This window comes from Gadus morhua, chromosome 5, assembly GCF_902167405.1.
Source record: "Gadus morhua chromosome 5, gadMor3.0, whole genome shotgun sequence".
Lineage (NCBI taxonomy): Eukaryota > Metazoa > Chordata > Actinopteri > Gadiformes > Gadidae > Gadus > Gadus morhua.
The window spans coordinates 23,851,812-23,866,811 of NC_044052.1; the positions used below are offsets into that span (position 1 = coordinate 23,851,812).

Below are 15,000 nucleotides of genomic sequence, written 5' to 3' on the forward strand. Positions count from 1 at the left end.
CTGGTGGCTCTGTGCTGTCACTGCAGCGGAGAGACGCTCAGCAGACATCCAACTGACAAAACCACAAACCTTATGGAGGGAGTATATCTGTCCTCAGTAGCAGATGAAGGCATTTTGCTCTTTCTTTTTCTTTTGGCCTGCATGTTAAACATGAATCTTCCTCCTTTTCCATAAAACAAAAGGTGTGCAATTTTTTTCCCCTCCCGTTTTTGACCGTTGCACAACTGCACAGCAACAGTCTTCCTCAAAGCCCAGATGAAGGTTGATGTTAGTCAGTTTGAAATGTATTGTCCCCTTGGGGCAATTGTTCTCAGTGAAAAGACGGATACACATGACCATTAACAACAACATAAAAAACAAATAACAAAAAGTAAATAAAGATAAACAACCACTGGCGAGACAAACCCCCCAAATCATCATATTTTCCACATAGTTCAGGGACACATCTAAAGATGTTGGCATTTTAAACCAACAATTAAAACCTTTTTAAATGTTTGTTTAAAAGGCTGATGGATTGTGGAATGAAGGACTGTTTTGTCCTATTTTTGGAGAGGGCTGGGTATCGAAACCTGCTACCTGAGGGTAAGAGTTCAAAGGTGGAGAAAAGTGGGTGTTTTGAATTTGCTAAAATAATTTCTGCTGTACTCTAAACTCTCTCTCTGTAGGTGTTTTGAAGACTATTTAAATGAGTACCTAACAGCTGGCAGTGGTCACTATTTTCCTAAGCCTACTCTTCTGTGCTTCTGCTGCGCTGCCGAACCAGCAGATTATGCAGAAGGTCAAGACACTCTCCACATAAGCAGTGTAGAACATCTCAGCCATTTTACAGTCTACAAATGAGATCAGCTTTTTTAAAAAGTAAAGCCTTTGCTGTCCTTTTTTCTGAATGAGTTCCGTGTACTGCTCCCACTTCAACTTGTGGTCTAAAACCACCCCCAGATACTTATACTCATGGCCAGACTGTATGGGCTGCCCCTTGGACAATCGTTGAACGAAAAGCTTTGTCTCTCCTAAAGTCAATAGCCATCTCTTTAGTCTTTGAGGTGTTTAGCAGGAGATGGGATTGTTCACACCAGTCAAGGAACTCATGCAGGACCCGGCCATGGTCCTGCTTATCTCCTTGGAGGAGACTGACCAATGCTGTATCATCAGCAAACTTAATTAAATGCCCCCCCCCCCCACCACCACTGGGCCATTAATTTATACCTGGACCTGTTCATTGACGTGTGTGTGTGTGTGTGTGTGTGTGTGTGCGTGCGACGTGCGTGCTTGTTTGTGTGTGCGCGTTCCAGAAGCTAACGGGCTCTTTCTCCAGTCAATTACAGGCAGACTGTATCCAAAGTGAATAAATAAACTAACGTGTGTTTCTCTCTGTCCTCCAGCTGCCCTGGAAGTCTCTGACCAGCATCATCGAGTATTATTACATGTGGAAGACCACGGACAGATACGTTCAGCAGGTACACCTCCATCCCAACGACATTAACCTCGTTATATCACGGGCCCTTTCCTTACCTTAGGCTTGTTAGCTGTGTGACCATTACAAGTTGTTTACTGGTTTACTGGTTCCTTAGCTTCCTTAAGGAGGCTTAGAGGTGGTAGTGGTTGTCTCCGGTGGGTTGTTTGTTATAGGAGGCGCTGTGCGATGAGACCTAAGTACAGGTGAAGACGAGGTGGTGGCTCGTCAGGTGTGTTGCTCCTTTGCTAAAGTTGTGCTTCAGGTAGACGTGTTGACGGCTGACATCGGACCCAGGAACTTCGTGTTCCCGGTTGTTTGTATTTTGTTTTACCGTGTACTGTGTGTACTGGCTTTTTGTGTTCTTGAAATGAGATTTACCGCAGTCTGTTAGGATCTGGTCTACTTCAGTGGCCTCGCCAAAACAAAGGCCTGTCATAACCTCAATAATATTGCCTCCTCCTCCTCCTCCTCCTCCTCCTCCTCCTCCTCCTCCTCCTCCTCCTCCTCCTCATGTTAACTCCTCAGAAAAGATTAAAAGCTGCCGAGGCAGAAAGCAAGTTGAAGCAAGTCTACATCCCCAATTAGTAAGTACCTTGTGTGTGTGTGTGTGTGTGTGCACAGAAGACCAAGTGTGTGTGTGTGTGCACATGCCTGTCATCAGACGTGTGTGTGTGTGTGTGTGTGTGTGTGTGTGTGTTCAGACATGTACCATTGTATGTTGGTGCTTGTGTTAAGGCATATTCCAGTTTGCGTGTGTGTACATATAAAAATGTGTTAGTTCAGGCGTGTATAAATGTGTGTGCGTGGCTGACAATTCAATGATTAATTGCAACCCAAAAAAATCAATGGATTAATCAACGATGAAATAGTGTTACTCTTTTTATTAAAGAAAGGGGGGGAGCTCCTTCGTCCTCCTCGTCTTCCTCGCTGCCTCGCTAGACTGCAGATCGCTCTGCAGTCCAGCGGCCAACCGGCCGTCTCTGGGGACGCCGTGTTGAACATTATCTCCCTCCTAGTGAATCTAGTCTAGTTCAGCAAGCCTTATCTATCACTGCACCAAACCAAACCTCTCTGTCTCTCTCTCTCCCGCCCTGCCCCTCTCTCTCTCTCTCTCTCTCTCTCTGCCTCTCTCTCTCTCTCTCTCTCTCTCTCTCTCTCTCTGTATCTCGCTCCCTTTCTCTCATTCACGCGACTCTCCTGCTCTCTTTCTCTTTGTCGCTGTTCTCATTCCCACTCCCTCTTTTTTCTCTCTCTCACTTGCACTATCGTTCTCTGCTGCCACTTCTCCATCTCGCTCATTCTCTCTGCATCGGCCTTTCGCTCTCTCTCGATTTCCTATCTAATTTCCTCTTTCTCTGTCTCTCTTTCCCCCTCTCCCTCTCTGCCTCTCTCTCTGTGTCTCTCTCCCCCCTCTCCCTTTCTGTCTCCCCCCTCTCCCTTTCTGTTTCCCCCCTCTCCCTCTCTGTCTCTGTCTCTCTCTCTCTCGCCCCCCCCCTCTCTCTCTGTGTGTCTCCCCCCCCCCTCTGTCTCTCTCTCTCTGTCACCCCCCCCCTCTCTCTCTCTCTGTCTCTCTCTGTCTCTGTCTCTGTCTCTGTCTCTGTCTCTGTCTCTCTCTCTGTCTCTCTGTCTCTCTCTCTGTCTCTCTCTCTCTCTCTCTCTCTCTCTCTCTGTCTCTGTCTCTGTCTCTCTCTCTGTCTCTCTGTCTCTCTGTCTCTCTGTCTCTCTGTCTCTCTCTCTCTCTCTCTCTCTCTCTCTCCCTTCTCTCTCTCTCTCTCTCTCTCTCTCTCTGTCTCTGTCTCTCTCTCTCTCTCTCTCTCTCTCTCTCTCTCTCTCTCTCTCTCTCTCTCTCTCTCTCTCTCGCTCTCGCTCTCGCTCTCGCTCTCGCTGTCTCTCTCTCTCTCTCTGTCTCTGTCTCTGTCTCTGTCTCTGTCTCTGTCTCTGTCTCTGTCTCTGTCTCTGTCTCTGTCTCTGTCTCTCTCTCTCTCTCTCTCTCCCTGTCCCTCTCCCTCTCTCTCTCTCCCCCAGTAACAAGCCCAACCCCAACCAGTTGAGCAACAGTGTGAAGCCGGTCCTGGTCAACGGGGCGGCCGGTGCCGTCCCCCCCCCGCCTCCGCCCCCGCTGGTCCAGCCCCCGGCCCCGGGACAGACCCCCACCCTGGGACAGCCCCCCGCCCTGGGTCAGCCCCCGGCCCCCGGACAGCCCCCGGTTCCCGGACAGCCCCCCGGCCCCGCCCCGCCCCCCGCCCTGGGCCGGGCCTGTGAGAGCTGCTACAGTAAGTCACCGCGGGGGTCCTCAGGTCTGTGTCCTCGCCCCCCCTCCCAGCGTCGGAGCGCTGACCTGATAGGCGGCCTGAGGCGCAGGAGGCGGAGCGGGTCGGCTGGTAACCTAGTGGTCGCCGGTTCGATCCCCGGCTCCTCCTAGCGGGGTGTCGGGTGCCCCTGGGCGAGACGCCCCGCCCTGTCTGCCCCCGACCGGCCGTCGCCCTGCGGGGCCGACTCCGCCGGCGGTGTGTGGATGAGGGGATGAAGGGGTGAACGAGAGGCAGGGCTGTAGAGCGCTCTGAGGGGGGACTGGATTAAAGAGCGTGGTACGACCGCGGCCCACTGGATGTATGTTACACAATCATATGGTCCTCAGGTACCTAAAGGTGATATCGTATAACGCTGGGGGATGTATAGCTGAACCAGGCGCGTCTTGTGCGTGCGTTCTCTCATTGGCCAAACGGGCTCAATGTGATCAATTAGAAGGAGCCCCTCCATTCAGCAGTGTGACCCCAGGCCTCGTGCGCTGAGACGGGACGGGGACGGGGGGGGGTTGAGGTAGGAGGGCCGACACCACGGAGGATCCAGCAGACCGCCCTACAGCTGTGCATTGTGTGCGTTCTATTTTAGTCATTCTAATTAATTCAGCGATGAATGATTAAAGCCTGCTCCCAAGTGTTCTCACACACTCTCTCACGCGCCGCAATGGTTTAAGTGTGTGTGTGTGTGTGTGTGTGTGTGTGTGTGTGTGTGTGTGTGTGTGTGTGTGTGTGTGTGTGTGTGTGTGTGTGTGTGTGTGTGTGTGTGTGTGTGTGTGTGTGTGTGTGTGTGTGTGTGTGTGTGTGTCTTGGGGTACATTTGCTGTGAACTCTGGTTCATGGTGCCTTGGTGTGTCCTAATGTGCGTGTGTGTGTGTGTGTGTGTGTGCGTGCAGCCAGCAGCTCCTCCCAGTGGTACTCGTGGGGTCCTCCCAACATGCAGTGTCGTTTGTGCGCCACCTGCTGGACGTACTGGAAGAAGTACGGTGGGCTGAAGATGCCCACGAGGCTGGACGGGGAGCGACCGGGACCCAACCGCAGCAACATGGTAACACACAGACACACACAACACAGACACACACAACATGGTGACACACACACACACAACATGGTGACACACAGACACACACAACACGGACACACACAGACACACACAACATGGTAACACACAGACACACACAACATGGTGACACACACAACACGGTAACACACACACACACAACATGGTGACACACAGACACACACAACACGGTAACACACACACACAAAATGGTGACACACACAGACACACACAACCTGGTAACACACAGACACACACAACAACATGGTAACACACACACACAACATGGTAACACACACAGACACACACAACATGGTAACACACACACACACAACATGGTAACACACACAGACACACACAACATGGTGACACACACAACAACATGGTCACACACACACACACACAACATGGTCACACACACACACACAACAACATGGTAACACACAGACACACAACAACATGGTCACACACACACACACACACAACAACATGGTAACACACAGACACACAACAACATGGTAACACACAGACACACACAACAACATGGTAACACCCGGGCACACAGACACGCGCACACACACACACACAGACAGACACACACAGCAACATGGTAACACCCAGACACACATGACACACAACAACACCCAGGGTCATGCTGTGAACACACACTCGCTCAGACACATGCACGCACACTTCTCTCACACACACACACACACACACCCCCCCCCCCCCCCCCCCCCAGTCCTGCTGAGGTGGCTGACATATCAGCGGCTGGTGAGGAGGTTCAGGGTGGGTGCTGATTGGTCCGGGCGGTCCCTGCTGATTGGTCCGGGCGGCCCCTGCTGATTGGCCGTCATGTCGCCGGGCGGACCCCCGCTCTGTTCCTACCGCCAGGGGAGGCCCATGGAAACATCGCCGCAATTAAATCAAGTCTCTCTCTGTCTGCCTGACGCGTTGACATCGTGTACAGGACATTCAGCAGCAGGGGGGGGGGGGGGGGGCTCACACAGGGGTCCCTGCAGGGGGAACCCAGAACCTCTCTGTCTACCCCCCCCCCCCCCCCCCGCCCCGCCAAACCAGCCCACGTTCAGAAAGAACCCCCCCCCTGCCACGCCCTCCTCCTCTGTGTAACAACCCAGCGTTGATCAGCTGGTTGTGTGTGTGTGTGCGTGTGACCACGGCTGTGTGTTAACGGACGGCGCGCTCTGATTGGTCCGCTGTAGAGCCCCCACGGCGTGCCCCAGCGTCACGGCGGGAGCCCCAAGTTCGCGGTGAAGACGCGGCAGGCCTTCTTCCTGCAGACCACCGGGCTGACCCGCGCCGCACGCCGCGTCTGCCTGGACATCATCCGGCCCCGCTTCCTGGCACGCCACCCCTACCTGCCCGTCAACACCGCCGCCGTCAAGTCCGAGTGTAAGAGCGCTGCCTTCAAAGTAATGGTCCCCCCCAAGCATGTGCGTGCTGCCTTCAAAGTAAAAGCCCCCCCCCCCCCCCTTGCCTGTGCGTGACGCCGGACCGTGAACTCCTGTTCGGTTCGATTGGGATCGGGTCAGTGGTCAGTGGTTTTGCTCATTCTTGCTAATACTAAATCCAAACCTGAAAATAATTACTTTTTAAGTAGTTCTTAGGTACTAAATTGATTCGATAACTCAAAGTGTTATAGTTTTCGTGTGCGTGCGTGTTATACCCGAGTGATAGATCTGTTGTGCTAGGGACAATTCCCCCCGAAATGTTGGTCAAGACTCAAAAGTGTGTGTGTGTGTGTGTGTGTGTGGGTACACAGGTGCTGTACGGTTGCCAGACAAGCCAAAGGACGCGGCGTCTGCAAAGCGTTCAGAACGTAAACCCCTGGAGGATGTGGTCCGATACCTGGGTGAGAAGGACGCCCGGTCGTACACACTCGCTCTCCCGCTAACTCGCACTCTCACGCTCGCTCGCTCAGTCACTCACTCGCTCACTCCTTCCCTCACGCACTCACACACACCCGCTTGCTCACTCACTCACACACAGTGAGTGAGTGAGTAACACAGTTGTAACCTCAGGACTCCAGCTGTGAAGTCAACCTCGATGTTATTATTACTGTTGGGGTACGGAGGTCGAATGTCTTGTTGTAAATTAAAACCACGTTGACGACAAAAACAGCGCATTTCAAACGTGTTGGTGGAGCATCTCTCTCTTTGTTTCCCGCTCTCGTTCTCCCGCTGTCTCCGCCTCACTCTGCCTCCGTCTCTCGTCCCCAGAGGCCCACCCCCGCCCGGCCAAGCCCGGACCCCCTCGGGGAGGCTCCATCTCCTCCGCCAGCCGGACCCCCATCAAGTCCTCCCCGATCCTCAACAACGGCTCCCCCACCATCCTGGGGAAACGCTCGTACGAGCAGCACAACGGAATGGACGGTACGTCGCTAATCAACCCCAACGCCCGAGCTAAGAACCCCGTGGTGCTGTGGAACCCCGGCCTGTAGGCCGAGGACCTCGACGCCCTCGTGAAGCACCTCGGCTCCTAGCCGGCGCAGTGAGGTCACGAGTGAACGCAGTGAGGTCGGCAGCTAGCGTGGAGAGTGTCTTCGCAAGCTAGGAACCTAAGTGGGTTAACCGCGAACATCGGAGCACGACCGACCGCTCTGAATCAGACTGAGGGCTGGGGAACGACGCGCTCGCTATTGACCTCGATCCACCGGCGAGAAGCCTCAGCTGCTAGGAGCTAGCTATCGTACAAACTATCTAGCTGTTTATTGTACGTTAAATGTATCTAGGAGGGGAGGAGACAGACAGAGGGAGGGAAACGGGAGACACTGACACAGAGAGAGAGAGAGAGAGTTAGAGCATCGGCCTGGATGTTTGTGGTTTTTTCTTCTCCCTGCTTTTAGCTTGAGGCTACAGCCCGTGTTGTCATGGTAACGGTGGAAGAGCAGCAGGAGGAGGGGGGCAGGGGGCCCGCTAAGTGTGTCCTGGGGGGAAAGGGGGAGCAGTACCGCGCCGCTACGGCTGAGGCCCCCGGCCTAGGGGGCCCGCCCCTGGCAAACGGGGCCCCCGGTCTGGGGGGGGGCTCTAGTCTGGGGGAGCCCCGGCCTTGATCACTGACTGACTATTGTCTATATTAAGACTTATTTTCTACTTCTATTGGATTCTATCTATTATGTACTGTGGAAAGGCTTCACTGCTTTAATCTTGGACTGACGGTGCATGGCCACATGAATCAGAGGAGGAGGCTTAAAGATGAGGCTGCAGTTCATTACTCTGCCACAAGAGGGCGGTGGTTCTCTTGATTTGGGTTTCATATCAGTGGCAGCGGTTCACTGATTGTGAGGGGGGGGGGGGGGGGGGCGGGGGTTGTGTAGGAATGCATGTTGCATGGTGCATAGCGTGTGTGTGGATGTAGGAAGACGATTTTGTTTGTTTGTATAAGTCATCCAAACTAGATTGTCTGTGTGTGCGTGTTCATTCAAATAATATGATCATATGGGGGGGATGCATGTGTTTGCTCTTGGGTCCATGTTTCACTAACCGCAAGAGACTCAAAGCTCACCTCTCAGAGTTCCCCTCGACTCTGCACAGCTACCCGGCCCCTCCCGCCCACCGTTGTATTTTGTACGTCCTGGCACTTAATGTACGCACTTAATCTACCTTGCACTTATTCGTAGTACTTAATTGTGTAGCATCTGCAGTAGCTGCTATCACTGCAGTACACGGGGAATGGGTTAGCCTAGCGATTGTTAGCACTTGTTAGCACCGACAGCGATATATCGTTTCACTTCTTATGACAAATGTACTTATTGTAAGCCGCTTTGGATAAAAGCGTCTGCTGAAGGCCCTCAATGTCAATGTACCCCCCCCCCCCCCCCCCTCCAGGCGGTAAGTCCAAAGGCCTGGCGCCGCAGTGGGACATCATGGCCAAGCGGATCAGCGAGCCATCCCGCGCCGCCCTGCACCTGCGTGACGAGGTGCACGAGCTGGACTGACGGACGCCGCGCCCCGCTGTACAGAACCCTGCGCCCCAGGTGACCAATCAACCCCCCCCCCTCCTGTCGCGCCTCGGCCCTCCTCCATCTCCTCCTCTGTCTCCTCCTCCATCTCCTCCTCTGTCTCCCCCTCCTCCTCCTCTGTCTCCCCTCCTCCTCCTCCTCTGTCTCCCCCCCTCCTCCTCTGTCTCCCCCTCCTCCTCCTCCCCCCCCTCCTCCTCTGTCTCCCCCTCCTCCTCTGTCTCCCCCCCCTCCTCCTCCTCCCCCTCCTCCTCTGTCTCCCCCTCTTCCTCCTCTGTCTCCCCCTCCTCCTCCCCCTCCTCCTCTGTCTCGCCCCCTCCTCCTCCTCCTCCTCCTCTGTCTCCTCCTCCTCTGTCTCCCCCTCCTCCTCCTCCCCCTCCTCCTCTGTCTCCTCCTCCTCCTCTGTCTCCTCCTCCTCCTCTGTCTCCCCCTCCTCCTCTGTCTCCCCTCCTCCTCTGTCTCCCCCTCCTCCTCCTCCTCTGTCTCCCCCTCCTCCTCCTCCTCTGTCTCCCCCTCCTCCTCTGTCTCCCCCTCCTCCTCTGTCTCCCCCTCCTCTTCTGTCTCCCCCTCCTCCTTTTCCTCTGTCTCCCCCCCTCCTCTGTCTCCTCCTCCTCCTCTGTCTCCCCCTCCTCCTCTGTCTCCCCCTCCTCCTCTGTCTCCCCCTCCTTCTCTGTCTCCTCCTCCTCCTCTGTCTCCCCCTCTTCCCTCTCCCCCTCCTCCTCTGTCTCCCCCTCCTCCTCCTCCTCTGTCTCCCCCTCCTCCTCCTCCCCCTCCCCCTCCTCCTCTGTCTCCCCCTCCTCTTCCCTCTCCTCCTCCTCTGTCTCCCCCTCCCCCTCCTCCTCTGTCTCCCCCTCCTCTTCCCTCTCCTCCTCCTCTGTCTCCCCCTCCTCTTCCCTCTCCCCCTCCTCCTCTGTCTCCCTCTCCTCCTCCTCTTCTGTCTCCCCCTCCTCCTCCTCCTCTGTCTCCACCCCTTCCTCTTCTGTCTCCCCCTCCTCCTCTGTCTCCTCCTCCTCCTCTGTCTCCTCCTCCTCCTCTGTCTCCCTCTCCTCCTCTGTCTCCCCCTCCCCCTCCTCCTCTGTCTCCCCCTCCTCCTCTGTCTCCCCCTCTTCCTTCTCCTCCTCCTCCTCCTCCTCCTCCTCCTCCTCCTCCTCAGAGGCTCCAACATTGGACGACGCACAACGTTGTTCTGTTCAAAACCAAACCCTGATGTATCAGAAGGAGTGTGTGTGTGTTTGTGTATCTATGTTTGTGTGTTTGTGGTGCCATTGTGTGCGTCACTTGTTATGATGTCTGGGCTCCAAATGACTTGATTCCCAGAAAGCGTTTCCGTCCCATTAGCTTGTTGTGTGATAATCCCAGTAACATTAGGGGAAGGATCCGACCCATCACCACATTAGGATTATATTATTATTATTATCAGATGGCAGTGGCGAGGGATCCTCGACTCGCCGTCCAAAGGTTGCGGGTTCGATCCCAATTGGCCCTTTTTAACAACTCTGCCCTCAGCCTACGCCTCGTCCAATGAGCAGCGAGATGTAGACGATGTAAGCGCCTGCTAAGCGACTACATGTTAAACTGCAGAGGAAATCTATACGGCATTTCAGAATGCTTGTATCATAGGCCTCAAGACACTTCCGGGTGGCAGAACGCGGGCGGCTTCCACCGACCTGAAGCGATCCAACCGGCCGCTGTAAACATAGTTTACATCGTTAAAAACATTGTTGTTGATCTGAAGTCGAAACGATGACGTCAACGTGTTGCGTTAGGGGTTGTGCCGCCGGACTTACAGCAAAAGAATACCTAGCCGGGTGAACATTAATGAGACGGCTGGTAGCGACCCGCAAGAAGAACCCGCCCTGGTCCAACGACATGGAAGGGTTTGTTTACTAGCGGTGCCGTCGGAGAACGCCGCGGCTTTTGCCGTCCGGAAGAAGGTATATTATTGTTGTGACGTCATGGTGAATTGTCGTATTGGACCCTAACGGTGTCTCTGTGTCGTCCAGCAGGGGGCGGCGTCCACATGGGAAGGTGTTTTCCTATAAGCCATGGCTGAAGGCAGCTGAGAGGAGGAGGAGGAGGAGGAGGGGGGGGGACCCTGAAGAGCGAGGGAGCTAAGCTACGCTAGCCTCCTCCATTTTCAGTCTGGGGGGGGTGTCTTGTGACCGCCCGACCCCGGCCCCCGTCTTTATGAAACAAACCCTGGAGGCTCGTGTCCTCTGTGTCGGGACTCGCTGTACATGACTGTTTATTACTTACACTCTGGTTATCTTTACTGTCATTGTAATTATTATAATATCGTTTTTGTGTATTTTTTGGTTTTTTTTTTTTTTTTTTTTACCATCTGTAACTGAAGCTTATCACTTTAATTTCCGATCGGACGAAGAAACTTTTGGGGAAAAAAAGGTTTGTGATGAGAAAAAAAAAAACTAGAGCGCCCCCCAGTGGAGAGAGGGTCTACACGTCGCGCCACTCATAGTCCTCTGTTTAACACGTTATCAGTGACAACGGGAGCTGACGGTAGAACTCAGCCACGCAAGCGAGCAACCCGCTTCTTCTTTTTCCCACTTTTGAACGCTTTTTACGGGATTTTTCTTCTTCGTCCTCTTCTTCTTCGGTTTGATTCTGTCCGTTCTGCTCTTTCGGCCGATTGAAGTTTAACTTATTGAGAAAGACTTGCTGTTTTTTCTACTTTTTTCACACGTAATGCATCTTTGCTTCGATGATGTAATTAAAAAGATGATTGATTTCCCCTTCTCCTCGTGGTGTATCTGGTCGGATCCGAAGGGTCGAAACTTGACCTCCAGACGTTCTTCATCTGTACTGCTCAGGCCGCGTGTCGTCCGCCTCTAACCGCTTCCCTTCAGAACAGGAAGTCTGTACACACAATGCGCAAAGTGTTAACGACAGCATTTTTTTTCAAAATTAAAGCGTTCAAAACTAAAACACTACATGGCTCCAGATTTTGGAAGAACTTTTGCTACCCGACATTCGTTAATCAATGTTCAATAAGCGAGGATACTCGGTTTGAAAATAACCACTTTGTAAGTAAGGACTTTGATTTGTATCTTATAGCCAAAAGAACGCTGTGTTTTTTCATGGTAACAGACATGTTGCTGCAGAAGCCATCATCAAGTTGGCACTTTGAACTTTTTTTTCCTAAATAAAACAAAGTTGCATCATCAGCATTAAGCATTCTAGTCAGTGTTCTGTGTGTACGGTTTTAGTCAGACGAATTACTATTCATATAGTTTTACTTTGTGTGTAATCTTCTTGACATAGTTACATGATTACCATTTTTAATATAACTTGTATGACATGGGGATAAACAATTATTATAGTTGGTCAATTTAATAAATTAAGTAATTGCGTTTGCATGCCCACAAACAACCTATTTTAAGCTGATTAAGACAAGATGTTTAATCAAATCAATTTTTTGTTCTATAACCTTGTTTCTTAACTGGATAACCCAATCATCAGATAGCCTATAATGTGTCAATCATTCCCCACAACGGACGTGTCTTCGGTTGAATAAACCGCTTCTTAGTTCAAGTAGACGCGGTAATCAGGTTAGTCACTAAAATTGTTTATGTTCTAAATTGGTTAATTCGGGTTTGAATGGAGTACAATTTTCATGTAAACTCAAAACAAGCACATCCAATGTGTTCCAACGTGAAAGGGACAACTCGTGTGAAGGTCCACTAGCCTGTGAAGTCATCAATATATAAGGATGTGGGTTATGCCCCTGACCCCCAACCCAACATAACTCATCCGGGAAATGCCCTTACTGATCTCCATCATGGTACCAATTAGTGCTTCCATCTTTTACGGCAGCATTGGGGTTAATATCTTTAAACAATCATCCTAGCAGCGCTCCTAAACCCTCATAACGACGTGGAGATCATATATCATAGATATAAAGCCCCTGCCCATTTAACGCCATCGTTAAGACCCTGGTGAGTGGGATAGGTTGTAAATGACTGAAACCTGTAAGAAAACAATCTCCTTACTCCAATAGCTCCAGTTGTAATAATTAAGTGGTCAGGGACTCCATAACTGATCGTGTGTCGCTTCTCTTCATTGGCAGAGCGCCCTGTAGCGACGGTTCGACTCCCAGCTGATTCCGGTTGCGGGTTTGAGGTTGCGTGATAAGACGTGCATGCACCTCTGATATTGAAAGCAAGTTTAGATAGAAGCATCGAATGTATTCCTACTGAACCTCATTTGGTTTCACCACCTGGGCTCTCCTGAAGATCTCGCTTTAAGGCTGCTTATTAAAATGTCAGGATTATGATTTTAATGATTTACGTTTGGCGTATGTTCACTAAATGCCCTGACTGAGAAAGTGATGGAACGTTTTCGTCAGATAATGCATTCATATATTTCTGCTTATCTTATTTTCAGCAGTTGCACATTGTTGTTGTCGATTTGCTAAGGTGATTTGTGGAGCTATATCACAAATAACTTCTATTCTATTTTTTTCACTTTTGCGCCAGTAAATCTTGAGCATTAGTTTCAGCCGTGGAATCTGTCTCACAAACATACAAATTGTGTTGATTTGACTTGTAATTTGATATGTTTCTGGGACTTTTAAATTAGCATACCGTTTTATTCTGGGGACCTTCACTTTAAATGAGGATCAGACCGTCCTGCTTTATACTCCCCACTGGTTTTGGTATTTTAAAGTAAGATTAACTAGAGGGCAGGTCGTCTTGTGCCGGACACTCTCATTCAGTATCTCGCGTCAGCAGTTTTCACCATCACCTGTTGGTAATGTCTAAACAAAACGATGTTGTTCATCGTTTGAAATGACTACTTTACATATGCAGTGACCTCTGGAGTCCTTCCGCTCGCTAGGCCTGTTTTACATCTCTGATCCGGCGAAGAAAGCGTTAACCGAGGATCCGCGTACTGAGCATGTGCTGAGCCTCTGCTGCAGCGAGAGAGCAGAGAAGGAGGGAGGGAGGGGGGGAGGAGAGAGAGCGAGAGAGAGGTTGAGAGCTACACTAGTAAGAGAAGCCGGTAACGGACGAGCCAGACCACACAGCACGAGCGGCGGATCCCGGGATATTGCACCGAATGTGAACGACAGTCCACAGGCGTCCCCGGGCACTTTCACAGGACAGTCGTAGCTTAAGGTAAGGGAAGATGCACTGGCGGACATGGATCACATGTTTGGGGATCCAACTGGAAGTCAACCGTATGCGTACAGGCGATGATGCACGCTGAGCAGGAACAGCAGAACGAACCAAGCGTAGAGTTGGAGATATCTGTACAGTATAGGCTACTGTACACAACGATAGTCAAATATGAATGGGAAAAGCGCTACTGCAGTTATCTTACTGTGTGTGTGTGTGTGTGTGTGTGTGTGTGTGTGTGTGTGTGTGTGTGTGTGTGTGTGTGTGTACACACACACACACAGTTTGGGGATGTTTTCCTTTTTTCTTCTTTATCTGAACCTGTGACTTGTTTGTAGACAGTGCAGATCAGAGGAGAAACGCATTAGGGATGGATCTCATAAACGGCCACGTGACCACTTTATCCCTACTGCCAATGGGACAGGTGCTCTTTAAATGAGGAGGAAAGCTATGAATGGAGCGAGCTTTGCACGCGTGCGTGCGTGCGTGCGTGCGTGCGTGTGTGCGTGTGTGCGTGTGTGTGTGTGTGTGTGTCGTGCAGGACATTGACGTGCTTGCGAGGCACTTCCAAGAACTATTCGAAGCAAACACACGCACACAAACAAACAAAACCCGACCCAGCATCCTCCCGTACTGAGTGGTGCTGCGAGCCGCACTGTCCTGCAGCCGCGCGCTGTATATCAGGTGCGCATGCGCGTGTACACTCGTCAATCAGCCCGTCGAATAGCATTAATGGTATTTATATCGTAGTATTAAGCGCTCTTTTAGCGTTAATTCACTTCGAACTGTAGATCTCTGACCCTGTAGCCACAGTCGGCCCCTGAAATGCCTTCTCTTGTTTCGTATTGTTGAAATTGCTGCAGTCTTGGCTTGTTAAAGTTAAAGTTCCATTAGTATTTCAATCCGTTTTGTATTTTTGCATGGTATTGGTGTGGGATAACCTGCATACTCTTCTCGAGGCACCTCGTGAATGTAACATAAACGCAACAGACTCGGGACATGGAATCCTTTTGATCTTCAAACGTCCCTTGATAGAAAACATTGTTTTTTCCTTCCTCCACCTTGTGGAA

The 15,000-nt window shown here is 51.5% G+C and overlaps 2 protein-coding genes across 2 annotated transcripts in view; both read left to right on the forward strand.

Moving 5' to 3' along the window:
• Window positions 1-11,984, forward strand: part of mta1 (metastasis associated 1) — a gene marked incomplete at its 5' end in the record, with an annotated part of 27,671 nt that extends 15,687 nt beyond the window's left edge. The window contains 9 exon segments of the mRNA XM_030356546.1: window positions 1,383-1,457; window positions 1,982-2,040; window positions 3,482-3,729; window positions 4,653-4,804; window positions 6,040-6,229; window positions 6,600-6,689; window positions 7,057-7,209; window positions 8,665-8,813; window positions 10,799-11,984. Of these exon segments, the coding sequence (XP_030212406.1) occupies window positions 1,383-1,457; window positions 1,982-2,040; window positions 3,482-3,729; window positions 4,653-4,804; window positions 6,040-6,229; window positions 6,600-6,689; window positions 7,057-7,209; window positions 8,665-8,774 (1,077 nt within the window).
• A 1,781-nt stretch (window positions 11,985-13,765) lies between these two features.
• tmem229b (transmembrane protein 229B) overlaps window positions 13,766-15,000 on the forward strand; it is a 16,646-nt gene continuing 15,411 nt past the window's right edge. Inside the window, exon 1 of the mRNA XM_030357232.1 lies at window positions 13,766-13,930. The gene's annotated coding sequence lies outside the window, so the exon portion shown is untranslated. The remainder of the gene's footprint in view (window positions 13,931-15,000) is intronic.